A 27,358-nucleotide genomic window follows, 5' to 3' on the forward strand; every position below is an offset into this window, starting at 1 on the left:
TGAACAGTTGATAGGCCTTGTGGCAGAGGGAGCTGTCCTGCACGTATGGAAAAAAAGGAGTTTATAGTGTCTGAACAGTTCATTCAGTTCATTATCATGTGTCAAAACCTCTGGTAAATAATATAGCCCACATGCCATCTAAGCCATTTATTCAAACCCACAGATTTCAAGTTAGCAAGACTCTCAGTGACAAATGAAGTTACCCACATCTAAAGATGACTGGATTGTAACCACAATCTGTCAATACAATAATATTTGAAATTATTTGTTTTCAATTCTTTAATACTCAAGTTAACATAGTTTGTTAAACTTTCTTATTACACCATTATTTTAGAGGCATCTAATATAAAATAAATGTAATCCTGATGCCAATTACATTAATGGAAGTTCGAATGTGAAACAGTAGATATCACAAAGTTGACAATTATGTGTATACGAAATGGAGACAACTGCTGCTGCCAGTATTGGGAAGAAGCAAAATTATAATGAAAAGTCTTGAAAAATTCAGAGAAGAATGAAGAGTGAAGACTGTGTGTGGCATACAAAAAGTTTGTGCTTACAAGCGAGGTGCTGGCTGTGTGTATAACATTCATGGAGCAAAATCTAACCTCAGGTCCTGCTGTTATGTTTCATTAGTTGAGGACACAAAACTATGATTTTTCTGAAACTTTTACAAATTAAATGGTTTTACCATTCAGATTCAATTTTTATCCAGAAAAATTACGCAGAAACAGTGTACTCATGATTATAAACATGATTAAAATGATTCCTCAGTAAGCAGATTGAAGTAACATGTGAGTATAATGTAAAATTATATTGTGGCGAGTACAGAGCAGAGACAGCCACACCATGCAAACTTTAAGAGACATTATAAGAGGATGGTGCTCATCATCATCATCTTATACAGTTTTAAGCTCCCTGACTTGTCTGTCTGGGGTGTAAGTCTTTCCATATTTTCTTATCCTTCCACCATGTTCCTCATGCCACTCTGTCCCAGTCTTTTCCTCTCTTCATCACACATTCTGTCTCCCGGTCTTCCTCTATGTCTCTTGCTTCTCACTGTCATTTCATGAGCCTGTTTTAGTATTCTGCCAACTTTGATTCTAGTAACAGAGCCATATTATCTTACTCTTGTCTTTTTCCATGGTCTTCTTTTCACTATTTTTCTTACTGTCTCACTTACACTATTTACGATAGTAAGTCCTAGTCTGCTGCTGTGAAATCTGACCCCACAAGCCATTAACTGGCCTTTTCTTCATTACACACATTGCCGATGCATACTTGGGTACTGAAGCATAATCTCAGTATAACACTTGCTTACTTTTGGCGGTACATCCTTGCTCTATATCAGGCTTCTTTCACTCTGCAGAAAACCATGGGCCTGCCTTCCAATTTCACGCATCTTATCATTTCTCCCACTGTCTTGTGTTATGCTCCTCAGGTACTTGAAATATTCCACTTTCTTAAGTAGATGCCCTCTAATACTTTTATCTGTTGCTGCTCTTCTCTTATTCCTCATTGTCAGAATCCCTCCACATTTATTTGCATTAATTTCGACCATACTGTTCCACCACACTTCCTCCCATACATTTAGCATTAGTCTCCTCCTCCATTTCTCCGCAGCATTAAATCATTTGCAAACACCATTGCTTTTATATCTTCATCTCCTATTTATATTGCCTTCCCTGCCACTATCTCATCCATAACGGTGATGAAAAGTAGGGGGGGTTAGATTATCCCCTTGACTCAGCCCATTTTTCTATTCCAGCTAGCTTCTGTCTCAGACATCTTTAGGCATCACTCTCAGCATTCATGAACACAACAGAGAAAATGTCTTTATGTTTATATGGCCACCAAACAAGTCATACAGAGGCTTTCTGAAGTGGCATGTTATTCGTATATCATACTGTAGGTAACACAAAACATATTTCATACAAGGAACCTGGTTTAATTTGCCCATTGGGGTTAAGAACAAAACAAAGGTAATATGATCACCTTACAGCATGCCTTTGTTTGACTGGGTTTGTATGACGATCCTGAGCATTATATATCTTCCTACAGGGGATATCCTATTATTTAATAACATTGATTTTGATATGAGAGAAATAAATAGGATACATGACTCGTATGTACATACCAGACCAGTGGTATAAGTTAATTGGATAATCACACATTCCTAAGCTATCTGTGGTGTGAAAGTGAAGAAGGAAGACTTCAAGAATAATAATCCAGTCAACCACAAAATAATAATGGGAAAATGTAATGGTGATGCAAAATTTTTGTAATCAGGAAATTTGCAGCAGTCATTTTAAGAAAAATGTAAATGCCTTTTTCTTTAAAAATATCACACTGGAGCTAAAAGAAAGGAAAAAAGTGCAATTATTTGAGATCTAAATATCACCTTACAGATGCATCTTTATACACTGAAGAGCCAAAGAAACTGGTACACCTGCCCAACACTGTTTAGGGCCCCCGTGAGCACACAGAAGTGCTGCAACATTATGTGGCATGGACTTGACTAATGCCTGAAGTAGTGCTGGATGGAACTGACATCATGAATACTGCAGAGAGCTGTCCGTAAATGTTTAGGAGTACAAGAGGGTGGAGATCTCTTCTGAACAACACATTGCAAGGCATCCCAGACATGCGCAATAATGTTCATGTCTGGGGAGTTTGTGGCCATCGGAAGTGTTTAAACTCATAAGTGTGTACCTGGAGTCATTCTATAGCAATTCTGCACATGTAGGGTGTCACATTGACCTGGTGGAATTGCCCAAGTCCATCGGAATGCACAATAGACGTGAATGGGTGCAGGTGATCAGACAGGATGCTTATGTACGTGTCATCTGTCAGAGTCATATCTAGATATATCAGGGGTTCCATATCACTCCAACTGCATATGCCCCACAACATTACAGAGCCCAAGCTTGAACAGTCATGAGGTTGTCTCCATACCCATACACATCCATCTGCTTGATACAATTTGAAACAAAACTCGTCCGACCAGGCAACATGTTTCCAGTCGTCAACAGTCCAATGTTGTTGTTGATGTGTGCAGGTGAGGCGTAAAGCTTTGTGTTATGCAGTCATCACAGGTACATCGAGTGGGCCTTTGGCTCTGAAAGCTGATATTGGTGATGTTTCGTTGAATGGTTCACACGATGACACTTATTGATAACCCAGCACTGAAATCTACAGCAATTTGCAGAAGGGTGGCACTTCTGTTGTTGAACAATTCTCTTCAGTCGTCATTGGTCCCGTTCTTGCAGGATCTTTTTCTGGCTGCAGCTATGTCTGAGATATAATGTTTTACCAGATTCCTGAAATTCACAGTACACTCATGAAATGATTATATGAGAAAATCCCCACTTCTCGCTACCTTGGAGATGCTGTGTCCCATCACTCATGCGCCGACTATTACACCTTGCTCAACATCACTTAAATCTGCCACTGTAGCAGCAGTAACCAATCTAACAACTGTGGCAGGCACTTGTTCTTGTATAGGCACTACCAACTGCAGCACCGTATTCTGCCTGTTCACATATCTCCGTATTTGAGCACGCATGCCTGTACCAGTCTCTTTGGAGCTTCCGTGTATATTACTATGCTGATGGTTGAGTTACTATTATTATTTCAGCAAGATGAGACATTGTTGCACTGAAACTATGAAATCTACATGATGTGCGCTTTTCCATCCATTCTGAGGTAGTTGTCAGCATCAACCACTGCTGATTTCAATGAACATGTTGGAGAAATATGATATTTGTCATATTAATTGTATTTTAAAACCTTTTCAAATACTTTAATATTAGTGTTTTAAAAAAACTCATTTGTAACCCTTATTTACTCATAGTTTCGCAAAAATCAATTTCATGAAAACTAATATTTTTTTAAAAAATTTATTGTATTTTCTAGTTATTTAGTGTGGAGGATGTGCGTGTGCACCCCTGCCCCCCCCTCTCTCTCTCCTGTGCCCTTACAATGCATGCGTATGTGCCTGTATATGTTTATGCTCGATGACAGACTTATTCCAAAAGCTAGCAAGTTCTCTTTCTCTTTTGTCTGTGCCTGTCGAGGACTCCACAGTTATACTATTCAGTGACTGCTCTCCTTTGCCCCTCAATGATCTACATGAAACACTGTTTTTCTCAGATACAGTCATATGAGGGATAGTTTCCTCTGGTACTGGGACCCTCAATTACCCAGATGAGAGAGAGTTTGCAAACAGTGACAGCATGCAAAAACAGACATCACATTCATCTGATTTACTAAAGAAGATGTTACTGCAAAGTATAAGACAGAATGCAATTCTGTATTCCTTGGAGAGGGAGAGTTGGGGGTAAAATGCTCACTGTGCGCATCAACAGTTGGAGTGTCACTGGGATTTTAGGGTGCTTCCCAGCCCTACCAGTTTCTACACAATTAATGACATCAAATAGTGTTACTTCTTAGTAGTGAATCTTGGATGAGATCAAAGGGTCAGTCATCTATTCATTTCTGCTGTCCTACTAATGTTTCCACCTGAGAACCCTGAACTAGTCTCCATAACTTTTCTAAACACAAAAGTAAACTCTGTCCACAGGCCCCGGCAGGTTCATTGGCACTGGCCGACTGCTGTGTCATCCTCTGCCAATAGCATCTCCTTAAATACCACCTGTGCAGAGCAGTAGTCAACGATACACTTGATGTTTGTATTGATGGTTGGCATGCAACTTACATTCATAGAGCTTTTATATGTTTTTGTGCAGATCTGAAGACTGGAAACATTGCTGATGTGGTATTATGCTGCCAAAATATTTTCCTCAGTAGTTGCTACTTCTTTGTGACTCCATAGCACTGGAGCACTCACATGTAGACAGCGTGATGCATGTTAAATGACAGTGTGCTACATTCTCTGTTATTTTTAACACAAATTATAACATCCACCTCCCAGCAAGATAGCTGATCACCACCACCTCAAACACTTTGGTCACTTCTATGCACCGTTCCAGAGATCTTAAACAGTGCCAATGTTTGTTCATAAATGTTATAAGAAATGAAATTGTCACTATCTTATTATTTTACTCACCTTCGTGCACACCGAAGAGCTTCAGTCTTGGACACGGGTTTCTCTCCCAAGATATCAACTAAAGATTCCAGCGGTCTGAATAGCCGACGACCTTTGGTAAGACTAAACATGCGCCTTGCAGAAGAACGAGCCTCACTCTCTGAAATACCTGGATTGAATTGCTGCAACACACGCTCGGCAAAAGCAGAGCCTGCACCGTATATACGTGCGTAGTTCAAAACCTGTAGACACAAAAATCTATTTTCATTATTAGCACACAATCTTTCAATAAGACTGTGAATTATCAATTTAATGGAGCAGATTGTGAAAATAAGAGAAAGGGAAGGTTGGGGTTTAACATTCATATGATAATATGGTCAGTGAAGACAGAACAGAAACTTTGAGAAGGATGAGGAAGGAAGTCAGCTGTTCCCCTTCAAAGGAGCTGCCGCAGCATTTGAACTGTCATCATCCTGAATATGAGTCCAAAGTCTTATTACTACACCATCTTGATCAGAGTGAACATAATAACTAAAAAATTTTGAAGTTACTCTTGCAAGCCTTCCCTGTTCATCAAGCCATTCAAGGCCTCTAAGCCAGGGGCAGGCAAACGTTGCACGTAGCTCATGAGCTTACAGTGGTGCACGTGTGCTGCTCGCATGCAATCGTCAACCGGGACAGTGGCGACAGCCTGCAGTGTAGTACCAGGCAGTGTAGTACCAGGCTAAGCTGCTAACGTTGATGCAAAGCGACCACTAAGTAGTGAATGTTGTATTTCAAGAACAAGAACCGGAAGATGCAGAGTGAATCAAGGAAATGGAGATTTAGAGATTTGCTATCTTTTAAAAAGGAGTGGGAGAATCAATTTTTCTTTGTGCAAAAATGTGAAAATTCGAAATGTTTAATACGTGGCAGTATTCTCGCTGGTCAGCAGAAGTTTAGTATTGAACGCCATTAGAATAAATTTCACAAGGACAAGTACAATTTATTGTCGGTTCTGAGCGGATGGGGAAATTGACTGAGCTTAAGACGAGCAATCTGATGGTACTAGATGAATCTGGCATAAGTTGCTGTTGTCATGAGAGATCTGCGACTTTCTTTCGTCATGTCTCTCATCTAACTGATTTAACATCTTATGGAGCACTGTTTTCAGTTTTTCAGGACTGACAACAATGATAGCCCAGCGGTACGTGCAAGTTATAAGATTGCACTTAATACAGGAAAAACACTTGCTGAATGTGATTTTATAAAGGAGTGCATCAATGATGCTTCTGATTTACTTTGCCCACTGAATGCAAATCAGTTTCGAGCTATCACTCTTTCTCGGTGGACTGTAAGTCGTCGTGTAAGTCCCATGGCAGGTGACGTTTACTGTTAATTAAGGAGTGCAGTGCAGAAGTTTATTGCATTTTCCATTGCACTTGATGAGTCCACAGATATTTCAGACACCGCGCAATTAGTGATTTATGTCCGCAGCGTGGACACTGCTCTGCACATAAAAGATGATTTTTTTTTTTTAGATATTATATCTTTAAAAAGCATGAACACCAGCACGGACATCCTAAAAGCCGTTGAAGAAGCTGTCGATTCAGCTGGCTTAAACTGGGAATGTTTGGTGTCAGTGACAACAGCAGGAGCACCTGCAATGAAAGGGGAACAAATGGGATTTGTTGGATTACTAAGAAAAAAAGCTACAGCATACAGAAGAATCATTGTACAGCATCCACTGTATTTTGCGCCAAAAAGTACTCTGTGCAAAAGCAGCAACACTGGGGGACGTCATGCAAGTGGTTATTCGGACAGATAATTATTTGGGATCCCACGGGCTTACACATAGACAGTTTCACACACATTTAGCTGAAATTGGGGAAGAGTACAGTGAGTCTGCTGGCTTAGCTGTGGTAATGTACTCAAATGATTTTTTGAGCTGAGAATACAAATAAATCAGTTTTTAAAGGACATAGGAAGGTACGACCCCAAGTTAGAAGATCCAGACTGGGTTGCCAACCTTGCATTTTTAGTGGACATTACCAGACACATGAATGCATTGAACACAAGTTTGCAAGGAGAAAATCAGCTAATTTGTGAAATGGCTGAAAAGGTGCAAGCTTTCACTAGTAAGCTTGAGCTGCAGAAAAGACAGCTTTCGTCAGGGAACGCAGTGCATTTCCCTACTCTGTCTACTGTGCAAGAACAGAATTTCAAAGAATATGTTTCTGTACTTAGTGCAATAAAAGAGGAATTTCTCAAGCGATTTGGGGATATATCATATTTATCCCAAGCTTTTGAATGGTTCTCGAGACCATTTGCTGTTTCTGTAGATGATATTCATCCCAATTTGCAAATGGAATTAATAGATCTACAGTGTAATTCTCGTCTGAGAAACAAGTTCCTTTTGGCAAGATGTGTAATAGACTTTTACCATGACTTTCCACAGCAAGAGTTTCCTCGTTTCCATCATGAAGCCGCGAAGATAATGTCAATGTTTGGCGCGACATAGTTTGAGAGAGATTTTTTTCTGTTATGAAAATTAATACACCTTGGTTAAGAGCACACATCAGTGATGAAAATTTATGTAACTGTTTGCGTTTGTCTGTATGTAGAAATTTTGTTCCAGACATTAAACGTATTGCAAACTCCACCTGCGATAATTAAATAAAACGTATCATAGGTAATAGGTACTCTTTCAATCCATGATTTCTTTCAGGCACTCCTACTAACCTTATTCCTTCATTCAATAAGCAAGCTAGGAAACAAAACGTAGTACAGGAAGGAGTGGAGAGACGATATGGTGGGGAGGGGAGATAAGCGGGTGGCCAGCTTGCCCCTGTGTGCATGCAGAACACCTGCTAACTGCACACGTGCAAGTGCACCGCACATGTGCAGGATTCCAGCCCGCCCCTGCTCTAAGCTATGCTAATCAACTTCCTTCAATACAACCATGTCTAATAACAGCTAAATACCCATGGACAAACGATTTATCTGTAATGATACTTGAAAAGACAGTTGGGCATCATGCTTTACTTTTAACTATTGGTACATGATGTGTATATTTGTATTTTCGTGTAACCTTGATTTACTTTGAAGGATATGATCGTAACTGGTTTGAACAAATACTCAACATAGGAAATGTGCAGATATGCTGCATAAGTAGTGGGAATTATTTCCAGAAAAGTGAAACTTCGGTGCTAGGAAGGAAATCATACAACACTGTAATGCCTGCACATTTGTGCAAGGCCTGCTTTTAGTGGAGGCTGCCACAAATCCATTTCCATAAATCATTTGTCAAGGCAGCCCTCCAGCTTTCCTTTCTCAGAGTCAGCAAGTCCTATGATTTTATGGACTCGAGAACAGTCACAAAAGTTTGCTACATTTTTCACTCACTGAAGAATAGATCTGATGTAGGCAGAGAACAGAATACCTGCCTTTGACAAGGCAGCCAATAAACCATTTTCCACCAAGGTCCCTTCCTCAAAATCTACCTATCACCTCTACTTATTGGAGCCTAGGACATTCTGCTGAATTTCTCATCCTCTTTACGACTGTTAACAGTCTTAGCACAGATATTAGGACAACAGATCTGTGGGCTGCAATTAAAGCCCAGACCTTGATGTAGTCCATGTTACCAGAACATAAAGGTACATGATGCCACCTTACTTTTGATGACAGGATGAAATCTAACACACTGTGCAGAGTTGAAAAGCATTGCTGGTGAACTGAGAGAAGAAAGAAATTTGAACCAGGACTAACAGCTTGCAGCACTGGATGAAAAACACACAACTTTTGACCAATGACCCAAAACTGATGAAAACTGCAATCTCAGAAGGTACAAAAGATCGGAGACCCGAGCGATTAAAATGGGCTGCAGTCACCGGAAGTGTACCACATACCACAGACCTTATGTTGTATCGTTCACTGGTGGGCTTGCTAGGAGGATTGGTGAGCAGTCACTGCATTGAGTTGCTGTGACCCACTGCATAACACATTTATGAGGGCTTAGTTGCAGAAAGTGCGTTGTGCCCCATTCTGAGCCAACAGGCCTCAGAATGACTGTGTAGGAACTTTCACTTTTCACTGGAGACCAAACTACTCTTCTTTAAGCTACTTGATGAATATTTGCAAGGTATTAATGCAACTGCATTTATGGGCTTGTATGGAGTAATGAACACAATATCCCTCACCAGGGCCAAATGATTCTGTGATGTACTCAACAAATGCTTAATTGTCTTATTTAAAGGAAAACACAAATTAATAATGCATTTCTTTGTCTTAGCGTATATGGTTCTCTGATTTTATCCATTAGATATGGTTTGTGAATGCCTGCAACTATGAAAATGATAAGTTTCTTTATAAATAACTTTCCTACTACCAGGCACATTTTTTAATTTATATTTGACATGACTGTTTTTGGAAATTACTCACTTTCAAGTGTGTTTGCCTGTATACTACGTCATTTTTCATAATTTTTCTTTTTCCATAGTTTTTAATAAAAAATGGATAGTACAAAGAGGAAAACACACTTGAAAATGGGAATCGTTTCCTGGAACATATTGTGTAAAATATATGTAGAAGAAAATTTGGATTGGTAGCAGGAAACTTATTTATAAACAAACACACTGTATATGGTTCTCTGCTACCCACATTTTCTTTGTATAACCTACTTCTACTTTTCACTACCGTTCATTTACCTCCAACATTCGGGTACCCAGAAATTATTAATATTTCTGGCAGGACACGATGGTTCCCACATACCAGTAATTTAAGGGGCCCACTACAGTAGCCACTATAACACATTGCAGAAGAGTGCCCCATAAGAACACAACCACGCAGTGCTGTGAACATCTGATCGTGAATGAGACAACTAGCACACTCTAAATATTTTGTCAAAAATTACTACATGTATTAGTGTTATTTAATTTAATTGTAACAGCTAAACAAAAATTCTTAAAGTACTGTGTAATTTCTCTGTATTGCTAATAACTGTTCAGTATCTCTTAAGCAGAGGATGCTTACACAACAGAACTGAGACTGCATTATTTGTCAATGACAGAAGATAAGTAATTCCTCATCTTAGTTTTCTTAGTTGATACAAACTTAATGGGGCAGTGTATGTTTGGCGAGAGGTTTGGGAGAGCGCATGCAGCTAAGAGATCGCTAATAGCACTTCCAAACTAGTTACAAGAAACAAGTGTGTTCCACTACACACTATCATTTTCATGTCCCCAATGTCTACCTCACTCTAGACCCACATCATAATGTCTTGAGTAAACTGCCATTAAGTGAATAAATACACATGGTGTTATCGCCAATTGTAAATACGGACAGCAAAGAGTAAATGTCTGCAATCTTACAAATAGACTGTGTTTCCTTCTGTGGAAGGAAACAGCCTGACTGAAGTGTGCTAGCAATACTAAATTATAACATTAAATTAGATTGTCAGCATGTATACTGACTGAATAGATGATCTGTCCTTGATGTCTAGTTACAGTCAAATACAGGTTGAAACTGCTGTGGTTCTTGGCCTACTGATGTTTATCACTGGTGACATGTCCGACAAACCTCTTGGGTCCGACAGACTAGTATTTCATGAATAATGTTGCTAGATGTCCTCTTACTTGTGAGGTCTTGAGATGTTAGTACACTGGTTTGGATGAAGGAATAATTGACAACAGTGAACTGAAGAAACTCAGACAACTGTCTCCACAGAATGTTTCACTCTGCAGCAATGTGTGCACTCATTTTGAAACTTCCTGCCACACAGAGTGGCTTAGCGGTTTGAGACGCCTAGTCACAGAGTGCGCGGCCCTTCCCACCGGAGGTTCGAGTCCTCCCTCAGGCACGGCTGTGTGTGTTGTTCTTAGCATAAGTTAGTTTAAGTAGTGTGTAAGTCTAGGGACCAATGATCTTAGCAGTTTGGTCCTTTAGGAATTCACTCACATTTAAACATTTTGGAACTTCCTGGCTGATTAAAATAGCATCCCATGTCAGAAATTGAATCCAGAGTGCTAGGCTCTCAAAGGATGCAGGAGAGCTTCTGTGAAGTTTGGAAGGTAGCAGATACTGTACTTGCGGAAGTAAAGCTGTGAGGGTGGACTGTGAGTTGCGCATGGATAGTTCAGTCAGTGAGAGGATTGCCTCTGAAAGGCAAGGCTCCAGCTTCATGGCCCATCTGACAGTTTTAATCTGCCAGAAATATTCAGTAAACTGTGAAAGATCTACGTCTGTACTACAGAATGTGCCTAATTGCCTGTGGTGGAATGCATGCCAAGCTATATCTGAACTCACACTTGCTACACGAATTTTGGTTAATGTAACATACTTGTTACAGTAACACAGCTTTCTCACTGTGCACTTAAAAGGATTAATGACAAATACTGAGCAGCAGGAATGATCTTAGATCATGGTTGGGGGTTGTGTTGGGTTGTGTTGGGGTGGGGGATGGAGAGGGGCAGGAAGGATGGAGTGGGCTGGGGAGGGGGAGAGCGCCTAATGGGAGAGTGGAGAGCTGTCCGTGGGCTAGATAGGGGTGCAGATAGATGGGGTAAGTGGCAGACAGTGGCATGCGATATCATAGACTAGAGCATGAGATAACACACACAACTAGCTGATGTGGAGAGACAACTGGGACGAGGGTACTGAGGCAGGGGATGGTGTGTGTAGACACACGCACACGCACACACGCACACACACACACACACACACACACACACACACACACACACACACACACACACTATTGGGTGGGGATTGGGGAGCAGTGAGTTAGCTTAAGTTTATTTCAGGACGATTACAGGAGTGAAAGGTGTGCTGTAAGGATAGATCCCATCTGCGCAACTCAGCAAAGCTGGTGGTGGTGGGGAGGATCCACATGGCAAAGGCTGTGAAGCACCCACTGAAATCTTGCATGTTGTGTTCTGCTGCATGTTGCATCACTGGGTGGTCCATCTCGTTTTTGGCAACTGTTTGGTGGTGGTTGGTTGATTGTCATACCAATGTAAAACACTGTGCAATGTTTTCAGCAGAGCTGGTGTGTAACATGTCTGCTTTCACAGGTAGCCCAGCCTCTGATGGGGTAGGGTAAGCCAGTGACAGATCTGGAGTAGGTAGTGCTGGGTGGGTGGATTTGGCTGGTCTTGCACTTGGGTCTTCCACAGGGGCATGATCCCTGTGACAGGGGATTGGGGGTGGGAGTGGCACAGGGATGGAGGTTGGGTGTGCTGCGGAACACCGCCCTAGGCGGGACTGCAAGTATTTTGGATGCCCCTATCAACGATTCAGCACTTCTACATAGGAATTTGGCAATTCTCAACAACAACCTTCCATGTATTATTTTTGAGTTTCGAATATAAACATATGTGAAAGGCTTACACGGAGACATAAAGTGATCATGTATGCAACAACAGACAATCTATAAATATTATGATGATTAGTAAAAAACCAAGCTACTGAAACTCTATGGTTTGTGTATCTTAGCTTCATACATCCAGATTTGTCATCTAGACTAGCACTGTGCGACAGTACCTAAAATGTAAACGGTTTTTATTTTGCAGAAGAGAGCCATGTGTAGTGTACACCTGACCCATTTAGATGGACCCTACAGTTCTCAACCCTACGGCACAAGTCCAGGAAGTCGCAGCCTAGCTTGTCACACAACCTTCCAAGTTTCTGGTTCAGTCATTCCACTCGACTCAGGATCAAGGGGACAATGTCGCAAATTGTGAGCTTCACTGAAACTCCGTTCACAGGCCAGTCTTCTCAACCTTCCGTCCCAGTTGCTGGAATGACACATGTATGACCTCTGAGACCAGATGACAGGCATTGTTTGTTCCAATATGCTCCTCGGTATGCAGTTGGTTGCACCCTTTTCCCTCAATGGCTGCTGGAATAGCCTCTTCAACATGTTGAATGAGGCCTCCAGTGCACACATTGAGTGCACCTGGTGTACTTTCCTGTCCCTTGCTGCCATTTCCCTAATGGGTACCACCATTCACAGTATGTTTGAACTGCCGATGATTAATAGACCCTTACCCTTTTGTATTTGCGTCCTCATGACACTGGACGAAATAGTTTCCCCAAAACAGGTGAAGTGCATCCCGCTAGCTCAGTTTAAGATTCAGTGAAAGATAGCATCTCGAAATTGTTGGTTGGACAGTAAATATGTGGAAAGGTATTTTGTTTTGCATAAGAGAACCATGAAGGATTGTAGTCTTTTGCCCTTTGCTACAATTCTTCATGGCTCTCTTCTGCAAAAGAAAAACCCTTTCCATTTTTGGTATTGTCCCACAGTGCTACTCTAGATGCTAAAGGTCTGTTGTCCTTTGCTGCAATTCTGCTGCTACTTAGGTGGCTGACTGTTTATGGCGTGCACACAACGGCACAAGGGTAATTTAGATTACATAACTCTCCATCCAACCCAGGTAACGATAGTGTAGGAAGCCCACGAGCATCAGTGTAAGATTAAAGGAAATGCCTCCCACAGGTAAGACTATTAAAATCCTAGTGGTAAACTGCCGAAGCATTTGCAACAAAGTGCCAGAGTTCAGTGCTCCTGAAAAGCAATGAAGCTCACATAATATTAGGTACAGAATGTTGGTTAAAACCTGAAATTGATAGCAGTGAGATTTTTGGGCAAAATTTAAGTGTATATCAAAAACGTAGGCTAATGGGAAACAGAGGTGGTGTATTTTTCACAGTAGGCAAAAAACTCAAATACAACAAGATAGAAATTGAAGCTGCAGATCCTTCCCACCAACACCAGCTTTTCTGAAATGTGCAGGTGGGAACTTTCCCTGCAATATATACTACGTTCCCATAACCCTACTGGCCTCAATCTATGTTAGTTGCTGTCCTCACCCATCCAGCCCCTTCCCTGCTCCCATTCCACCACGACACCCAGTCGTCCACCAAACTCCTCTACTGATGTAACTGAAAACTTTAGAGAAAATCTCAGTTCACTTATATGTAAGTTCCCCAATCATACTGTAATCATTAGTGTAGACTTTAATCATTCAACAGTTAATTGGGAAAAATTACAGTTTTGTTAGTGGTGCATGTGATAAGACATCCTGTGAAACTTTACTTAATGCCTTCTCTGAAAAGTACCTAGAACTAGAGATGGGTCGAACTCGTTCATTCCCGTGAACTACTTCATTCATTTCACTCTTTGCCGTGAAGCGTTCAAATGAAGTAGTTCATTCATGAAGTACGGAAGCCTGGTGAAGTTGCCCAGTTCGCCACTCAGCCGCGGCTACGATTGCTTCACCTCGCTCGTACAATAAAGCTTCGTAATACTTCATAATTTTACCAACAGATGGCCGAACTATGCATAACGTGCACGCAACGTTTTACGCTCTTACAACGTCTGAGCTAACTTAAATAGAGTATGGTCGAAGGGGACAAAGGAAAGATAAACAGAGAAGCCTGTCACATATAAAGAAGGTATTACATTTAATCTTGCTCGACGTTTTCCCATGTAGCGCCCAAAACAGTCTTTGTCTGCCAAGTGAAACATTATCTGTTGTATTCATGGACTGAAAACTAGGGCTACCAATGAAATGCAGTCCAATTTTATGTTCCTTTTAAAATTTAATCCACAATAGAATGTGTATGTTTACCACTGTCACAAAGTCTATATATCTACTTTAAGTAATAATTCAGAAGTTTTCCTGTAGATTTATTTTTGTTGAGAATAATAACCCTCCAGATTCAAAACGTAAACTGTCACCTGTAGTCATTGGTACGATTTCAGTGTTATTAACAAACCTTTTATTTTCATGTTGGCTGTGCGTGCTCACACAGCCAGCCTCATCATTTGTATCTACTATCTGTAATATTCATTTGTCCGCAAGCGCTGCAACGGTAGGCTACCGGTAGACGCGAAGTATAACTGAATTGCACAAATAGTCACGGGTAATGATGTCAGCACTGCAGGAAGCAGCTGACGCTGCCTTCCCCTCGCCCCTCACTTCCAAAACCCCACGCAAACCTATCGTTTCCCACAAACGCCGCGCGATTTATCGACAGGCAGTAGAGAGGGAACTGAAGTGAAGGGAGGATAAGTGATGTAGCGCCGATGTAATGGGATGAGGGAGAGGGGAAGAGAGTGAGTGAACTAGAAAAAAGTGTGGAGTATGTTATCTGTGAAGAGTTTGAAGTACCAGTTCATTGAAATTGAGTGGTTAGTTCACACTTCACTGGAGTGAAGCGTTCATTTAAACGACTCATTCACGAGCTCCCCATCACTACCTAGAACAGATAGTTTGGAACCCCACTCACGATAGTAAAATATTAGACCTAATGGCAATAAATACGGCTGACCTCTTTGAGGACGTCCACATCGAAACTGGTATCAGTGACCATGATTCGGTTGTGACAACAATGATTACCAAAGTACAAAGGATAACTAAAACAATCAGAAAGATATATATGTTCAGTAAACTACACAAAAAATGAGTAGTGTCATAACTCAATGAGGAACTTGAAACTTCCAGTACTGGGTAGAGGCATGAAGAGGAACTCTGACTCAACTTTTAAAGAATAGTTGACCATGCATTGGACAGCTATGTACCCTGTAGACCCGTTCATAATGGGAGGGAGCCTCCATGGTAGACAGTCACTGTAAAGAAACTTCTAAAGAAACAGAGACTACTGCATAACAGGTGTTAAACAAAGCATAAGACTGTATATAGAGAGCTGGTGAATGAAACATGTCTTGTTGTTAAGAGATCAAAGCATGAAGCCTCCAATGCTACTGTAGCAGAATACTGCCACATGATCTTTCACAAAACACAAAGAAATTCTGGTCATTTGTACAGGCTATTTGTAGCCCCAAAGTTAGTGACCAGTACCTAACGAAGGAGACAGGAGCTGAAACTATGGGTAGCAAAGCAAAATCCAAAAAACTTATATCTATTTTCAAATGTTCCTTTACAAGAGAAAACCCATGAGAATTGTCCCAATTTAATCCTTGTACCACTGAAAAGACGAATGAAATCAGTATTAGTGTCAGTACCTATATCAAATCCCTAATACGCCTGGGCAGGGGCAGATACCCAATTGTTGGGGAGGGGAGGTGGCCGGGGGGAGGGGGGGGGGGGGGGGGAAGTAGCGAGAAAAGAAGAAGAAGAAGAAGGAGAAGAAGACTGGGTGTCGTGGTGAAATGGGAGCAGGGAAGGGGCTGTATGGGTGAGGAGAGCAACTAACAAAGATTGAGGCCAGTAGGGTTATGGGAACGTAGTATATATTGAAGGGAAAGTTCCCACCTGCGCATTTCAGAAAAGCTGGTGTTGGTGGGAAGGATCCATATGGCACAGGCTGTGAAGCAGTCATTGAAATGAAGGATATCATGCTTGGCAGTGTGTTCAGCATATCAAACCTACTAACCACCGGCAATACATCCATTTCAACAGCTGCACCCATTCCATACCCAGAAGTCCCTTCCATACAGCCTAGCCACCAGTGGCCGTCACATCTGCAGTGACGAGCAAGTCCCTCTTGAATATACACTGTAGCCTTTACTGACCGTAATCATCCTCCCAACCTCGTACAAAATCAAATAGCCCATGCCTTATCTTTCCAGTCTCCCACCACCTCCCAAGGTCCCACCTATGGCCACACGGGAGCATTCCCGTTGTAACTCAGTACCACCCAGGACTGAGCAACTGAATTACATTCTCCACCAGGGTTCGATTACCTCTGTCTTTCCCTGAATGAGAAATGTTCTGCCCACCATCCTTCCCACCCCTCCCACAGTGGTATTCCGCCATCCACCGAACCTACACATATACTCGTCCCATCCTTACACAACCTCTGCTCCCAATCCCTTGCCTCATGGCTCATACCCCTGTAATAGACCTAGATGCAGACCTGTCCCATACATCCACCCACCACCACCACCACCACCACCACCACCACCACCACCTACCTACTACTACTCCAATTCGGTCAGCAACATCACCTATCCCACCAAAGGCAGGGCTACCTATGAAACCAGTCATGTGGTCTACAAGCTAAGCTGCAACCACTGTGCTGTATTCTATGTAGGCATGACAGCCAACAAGCCATCTGTCTGCATGTAATGGCCAGCAACAAACTGTGGCCAAGAAACAAGTGGACCACCTTGTTGCTGAACAACTGCCAATATGTGATATCCTTCATTAAAGACTGCCTCACAGCCTGTGCCATATGATCCTTCCCACCAACACCAGCTTTCTGAAATGCACAGGTGGAACCTTCCCCTGCAGTACATCCTACGTTCCCATAACCCTCCTGTCCTCGCCCATCCAGTCCCTTCCCCGTTCCCATTCCAGAACTACACAGCTAGTATCCCACCACCACACACCCAGTCTTTTTTTCCCCCCTCTCCTTTTCCACGACATCCTCCCCCCTCCCCAAGTCTCCCCAGCCCTCCGCCCTAACCTGCAACATATCACTGTCTGCCAATCCCCATCATACTACCCATTCCCCTGCCCGCCCCAGCCTCCTCCTTACTGCCACCCAGTCACCACTCCATCATGCACTGGTGCTGCTGCTTGCAGTGTGGTTTCAGTTGCCTGAGACTGCAGTCATGTGTGTGAGTTGTGTTGTGTGCGCGCACGTGTATGTATGTTGTGTGTGAGTGGCGCGCGCGCTGCGCGCAGTGCCGTGTGAGTGTGTGTGTGTGTGTGTGAGTGTGTGTGTGTGTGTGTGTGTGTGAGTACATATTTTCACGCTGCTAATGCATGTAAAATTACATGTCACAAACACAAACAGTTAAACAAGGGAACAATTGTGGCCTCCACAACCTTGGCTTGGTCACGTGTTATGCCAGCTGCCTTGGCTGTGACACTGTGCATATCTGTGCCATCTTCATTTTCCCGCTACATGTCATCCAGCCAAGTGGTGTTCCACCGTGTATTCGTGCCTGAGCAGGTCTCCCAGCAGTGCGCTATCCACAACTCCTGAGAATCCACATCTGCACCAACGATGCGATAGCCTGGCGGAGCTCGCACCCATGCTCACAGTTCTGATCCCACGCGATCACTCCTTGCATTTGATGCAGTCATCCTGTTGGCTCCACTGCACGCCGAGTCAGTGTTCCACATACTATCACCTGAACAGTGTAAGGAGTGCTCTTAAACCAATGTACATGACATCTGTCCTTCAACCATCAAATCATCAGTGTACAATCTTATTTATCATGATAAAGAATTTAGGATAAGGTAATACAGCTCATTTGACTTGGAATTTTAGGCATCCTCCAAATAGACATCACTATGTACCATTTATTTAGGACATAACTAGTTTCAAGAGTTCACCTCTCACTCGCAATTGCAACAAAGATCACCTGTTGTGAGGTCACTAAGAAGAAATGTTACATGCCACTGTCATGCATAACTATCTCAGAGCATGTAGACTATCCACATGGTGACACACATAAACATCCAAGTGTCATTTCATAAGCAGTCTGTTTTTTGATTGCTTGGCTAGTGGGCAGTATGAGTACCCTGCTCATCAGTTGGCACTCTGATGTATACATGCACCACCACACTCTTATGTATACATGCACCATCATATGTAGCAATATTACGAAAAGGACAGTTGCCACTCACCATATAGTGGAGGTGTTGCGTCACAGATAGGCACTATCACATACAGATAATTCATATGCTCTTATATGTTTTTATGCAGCAACAATGTTCGAGGTTCACAACAAGTGAATTTAGTTATTTTTGATAATGAGAGGTGAAATCCTGAAACTAGTTCTATATTAAATAAATGGTACCAATTCGGAACTTTTGTTTTATGAAATTTCCATGTCAGGTCAATGTGCGACTTTTACACCTTGCAAAATCTAAACATACTACCCATATTTTCCACATTTATTACAGTAACATCATTACTCATACAAAAATAAAACAGAAAAACAAATACAAATTATGGCACTAAAATCAAAAAATGTGGGAAACAACTCTGTCTGTTAAAAATATTGATTCATCACGAGCAAAAATGATTTAAATCACGTTCAAATAATTTGTTAATACCACAGAGGATTTCATATTATTTGGAAGCGAGTTAAGATTTTGGTGTTTGTGCATTTTACACCTTTTTGTATTAGAGACAAATTCTTTAGGTTACAGTGTAGGTCACATTTACTTCTTGTATTATTATGTTAGTATGTTTCATTTGTTTCATCATAAGAAGGGTTGTCAGGTATGAAAGTCATAATAGAAAAGATACAGTGTGAGGTAGTGGTTGGTATCCTTACTTGCTTAAAATGACTATGGCAAAACATTTTTTTGAAACATTCCACACACAACTCTAGTAAGTGTCAAACTTTTTTATGGCAATGAATTGCTCCAGAAGATGATTCCATAACTAATAAGTAAATGGAAAAACTGGTACACTTTGAAGCACTGATACCTTCAATATTGGAAGTGATCTTTCCTGCCCTTCCCAATTATTATTTTTGTTTCACAAGTTTAGGTTAAAGTTTAGAATTCCATCAAAACTGAAGTAACTGGGCATAGAATACTAACTCCTAGATGGCAAGGTCTAGTGAGAGGAAACCATTCCAGTATTCATCTAAAATAGTTTATAAAATAACAACAAATGCAAAACAAGATGGCTGGAAAGTGACACGAACTTAACTCTTCCAAAACAATAAACCAGAATCTTAAGTGCTGTATTACTTCATTTAAGCACTTGGATATATTAATTTGATGTTAACATCTTATTTATCAGTGTAGCACTTATAAATTTCTTAGCATAAATGGCACTAGTTGGAGAAATACTTAACTTCGTTACTGAGCTATGAGTTTTTCAGAATGAATATTTGGAAGAGTTGCAAAGTGGCAAGGGGAAGCCTGTTTTTTCTTCCCCCCCCCCCCCCCCCCCCCCCCCCCCCCCCGCCCGGTGGCAAACCTTTACACAGAGGACCGACAGAAGCCACCACTAGCTGCTGTTTTGAGATTGTAGTTTTAGTAATTACCTGATGACATCTTCACATTGAGGCTACATGGTGAGAAACAATTACTGAAAGTTTTTTAACATCATGAGGCAACTCACAGTGCAGAGCAAACTACTGTCCATCACGAAGTGGTCTCCTGATGGTGGCTGGGTTGTGTCCAGATCTGGCACTGTTTCTCAGGCAAGGCTGTCTGTGGCTGTTGGCCAAAGGGCTACCCCAATACTTCTAACAAACAAATTTGAGGCACTGACTTCCACTGATATTGAGAAAGAGCCCGTGGGATCCCACCTCCTCTCTGTTAAGGTCAGGCACCTATTGAAGCAAAAGAAGGGTCTGTTTGTTGTAGGCAGTTCAAATTTTAGGTGTGGATGGGGGTCTGTCTTAGAGAAATGTTATCATGGAAGAAGACCATCTCAGCAAGCAGTCACTTTGTACATCAAGAGATATCATCTTCCATCTGAAAGTGACTGTTCCAGGAACTACTGAGAGCACAAGTTGCAGTCAGCTATAGATCATCACTGATTGTGGCACCAATAATATCTGTTGTTTGGGATATGACATCATTGTTGTTTCTCTGGAGAGAGTGATGGAAATGGTGATGACAGGTAGCTTCACTCAGAACGGGGTTTTAGCAGCATCATTCTGAAGACTTCCGAAGGCCCTCTTGTCAGGTATTGTGTGAAGAGTCTAAAGAGACTTCACTAGTTCTGCTATGAGCTCTGATGTTGATTTCTCAACCTACACTACACTTGAAAAGTCATCATGGATAGGTTTGGCATGCAGTATACATTGGAAATGGGCATGCATGTTGCAGTGTGTGCATGAAATGTGAATATTTTTAAGAGTTAAGAGAAACACCGAGACCTCTAGTAGAAAAACCCGCAGAAGACAAAGCAACTACTGTAACAGATCAGGATGCAGATGTGGAGAGTGAGGCTCTTAAAAAAATTAGTTGTTAATTGCCCAGCTAGCCAAGCATATTAAGGTACCTGCTCCGGGGATACAAGGTAGCATGCTGATCGCGAATCGAATCCACCTGCCGGATTAATCACGAGGGCCAGATGTGCTGGCAAGCCTTTTAGGTGGTTTCCCACATCCGAACAGGTAAATACTGGGCTCGTACCTATGTCTCACCTCAGATAGATGCTATGCAAACATTTAGAAAACATTCTCACACTTGAACATGATGTACACTAGACACAGGCAGATAGGGTACACAGATTCCATTCCGGGAGAAGTGACGGTGTAAGGAATGCATATGGCCACCCATTACAACTAACATTATTGTTGTTGTGGTCTTCAGTCCTGAGACTGGTTTGATGCAGCTCTCCATGCTACTCTATCCTGTGCAAGCTTTTTCATCTCCCAGTACCTACTGCAACCTACATCCTTCTGAATCTGCTTAGTGTATTCATCTCTTGGTCTCCCTCTACGATTTTTACCCTCCACGCTGCCCTCCAATACTAAATTGGTGATCCCTTGATGCCTCAGAACATGTCCTACCAACCGATCCCTTCTTCTGGTCAAGTTGTGCCACAAACTTCTCTTCTCCCCAATCCTATTCAATACTTCCTCATTAGTTATGTGATCTACCCATCTAATCTTCAGCATTCTTCTGTAGCACCACATTTCGAAAGCTTCTATTCTCTTCTTGTCCAAACTATTTATCGTCCATGTTTCACTTCCATACATGGCTACACTCCATACGAATACTTTCAGAAATGACTTCCTGACACGTAAATCAATACTGGATGTTAACATATTTCTCTTCTTCAGAAACGCTTTCCTTGCCATTGCCAGCCTACATTTTATATCCTCTCTACTTCGACCATCATCAGTTATTTTGCTCCCCAAATAGCAAAACTCCTTTACTACTTTAAGTGCCTCATTTCCTAATCTAATTCCCTCAGCATCACCTGACTTAATTAGACTACATTCCATTATCCTTGTTTTGCTTTTGTTGATGTTCATCTTATATCCTCCTTTCAAGACACTGTCCATTCCATTCAATTGCTCTTCCAAGTCCTTTGCTGTCTCTGACAGAATTACAATGTCATCGGCGAACCTCAAAGTTTTTATTTCTTCTCCATGAATTTAATACCTACTCCGAATTTTTCTTTTGTTTCCTTTACTGCTTGCTCAATATACAGATTGAACAACATCGGGGAGAGGCTACAACCCTGTCTTACTCCCTTCCCAACCACTGCTTCCCTTTCATGTCCCTCGACTCTTATAACTGCCATCTGGTTTCTGTACAAACTGTAAATAGCCTTTCGCTCCCTGTATTTTACCCCTGCCACCTTTAGAATTTGAAAGAGAGTATTCCAGTCAACATTGTCAAAAGCTTTCTCTAAGTCTACAAATGCTAGAAACGTAGGTTTGCCTTTCCTTAATCGTTCTTCTAAGATAAGTCGTAAGGTCAGTATTGCCTCACGTGTTCCAGTGTTTCTACGGAATCCAAACTGATCTTCCCCGAGGTTGGCTTCTACTAGTTTTTCCATTCGTCTGTAAAGAATTCGCGTTAGTATTTTGCAGCTGTGACTTATTAAGCTGATAGTTCGGTAATTTTCACATCTGTCAACACCTGCTTTCTTTGGGATTGGAATTATTATATTCTTCTTGAAGTCTGAGGGTATTTCACCTGTTTCATACATCTTGCTCACCAGATGGTAGAGTTTTGTCAGAACTGGCTCTCCCACGGCTGTCAGTAGTTCCAATGGAATATTGTCTACTCCGGGGCCTTGTTTTGACTTAGGTCTTTCAGTGCTCTGTCAAACTCTTCACGCAGTATCATATCTCCCATTTCATCTTCATCTACATCCTCTTCCATTTCCATAATATTGTCCTCAAGTACATCGCCCTTGTATAGACCCTCTATATACTCCTTCCACCTTTCTGCTTTCCCTTCTTTGCTTAGAACTGGGTTTCCATCTGAGCTCTTGATATTCATACAAGTCGTTCTCTTATCTTCAAAGGTCTCTTTAATTTTCCTGTAGGCGGTATCTATCTTACCCCTAGTGAGATAGGCCTCTACATCCTTACATTTGTCCTCTAGCCATCCCTGCTTAGCCATTTTGCACTTCCTGTCGATCTCATTTTTGAGACGTTTGTATTCATTTTTGCCTGTTTCACTTACTGCATTTTTATATTTTCTCCTTTCATCAATTAAATTCAGTATTTCTTCTGTTACCCAAGGATTTCTACTAGCCCTCATCTTTTTACCTACTTGATCCTCTGCTGCCTTCACTACTTCATCCCTCAAAGCTACCCATTCTTCTTCTACTGTATTTATTTCCCCCATTCCTGTCAATTGCTCCCTTATGCTCTCCCTGAATCTCTGTACAACCTCTGGTTCTTTTAGTTTATCCAGGTCCCATCTCCTTAAATTCCCACCTTTTAGCAGTTTCTTCAGTTTTAATCTACAGGTCATAACTAATAGATTGTGGTCAGAGTCCACATCTGCCCCTGGAAATGTCTTACAATTTAAAACCTGGTTCCTAAATCTCTGTCTTACCATTATATAATCTATCTGATACCTTTTAGTATCTCCAGGGTTCTTCCATGTATACAACCTTCTTTCATGATTCTTAAACCAAGTGTTAGTTATGATTATGTTGTGCTCTGTGCAAAATTCGACCAGGCGGCTTCCTCTTTCATTTCTGTCCCCCAATCCATATCCACCTACTATGTTTCCTTCTCTCCCTTTTCCTACACTCGAATTCCAGTCACCCATGACTATTAAATTTTCGTCTCCCTTCACAATCTGAATAATTTCTTTTATTTCATCATACATTTCTTCAATTTCTTCGTCATCTGCAGAGCTAGTTGGCATATAAACTTGTACTACTGTAGTAGGCGTGGGCTTCGTATCTATCTTGGCCACAATAATGCGTTCACTATGCTGTTTGTAGTAGCTTACCCGCATTCCTATTTTCCTATTCATTATTAAACCTACTCCTGCATTACCCCTATTTGATTTTGTGTTTATAACCCTGTAGTCACCTGACCAGAAGTCTTGTTCCTCCTGCCACCGAACTTCACTAATTCCCACTATATCTAACTTCAACCTATCCATTTCCCTTTTTAAATTTTCTAACCTACCTGCCCGATTAAGGGATCTGACATTCCACGCTCCGATCCGTAGAACGCCAGTTTTCTTTCTCCTGATAACGACATCCTCTTGAGTAGTCCCCGCCCGGAGATCCGAATGGGGGACTATTTTACCTCCGGAATATTTTACCCAAGAAGACGCCATCATGTAATCATACAGTAAAGCTGCATGCGCTCGGGAAAAATTACGGCTGTAGTTTCCCCTTGCTTTCAGCCGTTCGCAGTACCAGCACAGCAAGGCCGTTTCGGTTATTGTTACAAGGCCAGATCAGTCAATCATCCAGACTGTTGCCCTTGCAACTACTGAAAAGGCTGCTGCCCCTCTTCAGGAACCACACGTTTGTCTGGCCTCTCAACAGATACCCCTCCGTTGTGGTTGCACCTACGGTACGGCTATCTGTATCGCTGAGGCATGCAAGCCTCCCCACCAACGGCAAGGTCCATGGTTCATGGGGGGGCCAACTAACATTATCACATCCGAAATAACATGCCAAGCTTGTGGAAGCATAGGAAAACACCAGGAAGAAGAAGAACTGTTGGAGCATTCACAACAATGTCCAAGAACCTTCTAAATATCAGTTACCCCGACCCCATATTTAGAACTGAGACATGGTTCAAATCCACTGTAGAGAGTAGAGAAATTTTTATCAACATGTGAAACGTATATAGGAAAAATAGTAACAATATTATGAACAGGATAGTTGCTACTCACCATATAGCAGAGATGCTGAGTAGCAGAAAAATACTACAAAAATACTGTCACACAAAAAATAAGGTTTCGGCTAACACGTTTTTTGTCAAAAACAGATGACACACACACACACACACACACACACACACACACACACACACACACACACACACACACACACGACTGCAGTCTCTGGCAGCTGAAGCTGTGTGTGTGTGTGTGTGTGTGTGTGTGTGTGAAGTTTATTTTGTGTGATAGTCTTTTTGTAGTGCCTATCTGCTATACAGCATCCACGCTATATGGTGAATAGCAATTATCCTATTCATAATATTGTTACATTCAATTCCTGATTTTCCATTGTTTGATATAGGAAAGATAGATTAGAATGTTCAAGAACAACAGCAATGGTTATGGTAAGAATCAGAACCATTAGGTCTAGCAAGGTCCAAAATGAGTCTGTCTGTGAGCTAATACTGCCAACAGTAAATGAAGTGGGTGGACTTGGATTAATAATCGAATGTTTCTACAGGCCACCAGATTTAGACACATCAGTCATAGAGTCTTTGAAAGACAAATGAAACTTGATAGTGTGGAAATTTCCCAAGCATATTGTAACAGTAGATAATGACTTTAACTTGTTCTCTAACACCTGGGGAAACTACAGATACATAATCAGCAGCAAGGACAAACAGTTTTATGAAGTAATACTGAACACATTTGCAGATAACTAACTAGTCCACTGGCCTACAAGTGAAAGAAACAGACTCAATCTTTGCACGAGTGTCACCAATGAAACACAGATTAGCAATCATGGTGGTATTATGGATATGAGGCTCCCCAAAGACAATAAACTCAATAAGAAAGCTAAGAGAATGGATGTTTGGTTGAACTAACAGTCAGTTACCAACACCCCTCCATCACACACTATGATGTGGCTGGTGAACTATAGGTGTATATCAAATAAACTCAGAATATTCAGTTAAAATTTTACAAACACAGAACAATTGAGGTTAAAGCTCAAAACCATTATAAACCAAGTAAACTAACAAAAGATGGCAAAGACCCACCTTGATTTAAATGTTCCATCCAAAGCACTTCGTAAAAGCACAGATTACCATATTCTCATTACATCAGAGAATGAACAGAAACTGATAGAGAAGACTAACAAGCAGAATGCACATCCGTAGGAAGGGTTATGTGCGAAGGATGTGAAAATTTCCCAAAGTCAGATCCTGGCAAAGTGTTTCTGGTCATAAGTAACCGAAGGATTCAAGCCTGTATCCAATCCCCCCTGTGCCACTCTGATAATGAAATTGAAGAGAGGAGTCAAGGAAGCTGAAATGAAATTCAATTCAGAAATGTGTTCTCACATAAGTATGCTACAGGACCAATGTTGACACTCACTCACTCACTCACTCACTCTCTCTCTCTCTCTCTCTCTCTCTCTCTCTCTCTCTCTCTCTCTCTCTCACACACACAAACACACACACACACACACACACACACACACTCAAGAAATACTGAAAACAGGCCACTGGTGTTAAACAACAATTATGAGTGCTCAAAATGAATAAGGCACAAGTTTCTGATGGAATTTCTACTAAATCTTACATCTTGAAATTAGCCCCTTTCCTAACTTATATTTATAAACAATCTTTTGTACAGTAAGCAGTGTGTTGCGTCTTTTTGACACATTGATACAAAGAGTCCCCCCCCCCCCCCCCCCCCCCCCCTACGAAACATGGATCTTGCCGTTGTTGGGGAGGCTTGCGTGCCTCAGCAATACAGATAGCCGTACCGTAGGTGCAACCACAACAGAGGGGATCTGTTGAGAGGCCAGACAAACATATGGTTCCTGAAGAGGGGCAGCAGCCTTTTCAGTAGTTGCAGTGACAACAGTCTGGATGATTGACTGATCTGGTCTTGTAACATTAACCAAAGTGGCCTTGCTGTACTGGTACTGTGAATGGCTGAAAGCAAGGGGAAACTACAGCCGTAATTTTTCCCGAGGGCATGCAGCTTTACTGTATGGTTAAATGATGACAGCATCCTCTTGGGTAAAATATTCCGGAGGTAAAATAGTCCCCATCAGGATCTCAAGGCGGGGACTATTCAGAAGGATGTCGCCATCAGGAGAATCGAAAATGGCGTTCTATGGATCGAAGTGTGGAATGTCAGATCCCTTAATTGGACAGGTAGGTTAGAAAATTTAAAAAGGGAAATGGATAGGTTACAGCTAGATGTAGTGGGAATTAGTGAAGTTTGGTGGCAGGAGGAACAAGATGTTTAATAATGAACAAATAAATAGGAGCGAGGATAAGCCACTACGAACAGTGTAGTGAATGCATTATTGCAGCCAAGATAGACATGAAGCCCATGCCTACCACAGTAGTACAAGTTTATATGCCAACTAACTCCACAGATGAAGAAACTGAAGAAATGTATGGTGCGATTAAAGAGAGTATACAGATAGTTAAGGGAGACAAAAATGTAATAGTCACGGGGGACTGGAATTCGATAGTAGGGAAAGGAAGAGAAGTAAAAGTAGTAGGTGAATATGGAC

General features: G+C 41.6%; 1 protein-coding gene across 1 annotated transcript in view; it reads right to left on the reverse strand.

Annotated features, from left to right (window-relative positions):
- LOC126473927 (DNA polymerase subunit gamma-1, mitochondrial) overlaps positions 1 to 27,358 on the reverse strand; it is a 152,826-nt gene that overhangs the window by 22,232 nt on the left and 103,236 nt on the right. The window contains 5 exon segments of the mRNA XM_050101285.1: positions 5,069 to 5,289; positions 17,830 to 17,897; positions 17,900 to 17,970; positions 17,972 to 18,092; positions 18,095 to 18,137. Coding sequence (XP_049957242.1) covers positions 5,069 to 5,289; positions 17,830 to 17,897; positions 17,900 to 17,970; positions 17,972 to 18,092; positions 18,095 to 18,137 — 524 coding nt within the window.

This window comes from Schistocerca serialis, chromosome 4 (genome assembly GCF_023864345.2).
Source record: "Schistocerca serialis cubense isolate TAMUIC-IGC-003099 chromosome 4, iqSchSeri2.2, whole genome shotgun sequence".
Classification (NCBI taxonomy): domain Eukaryota; kingdom Metazoa; phylum Arthropoda; class Insecta; order Orthoptera; family Acrididae; genus Schistocerca; species Schistocerca serialis.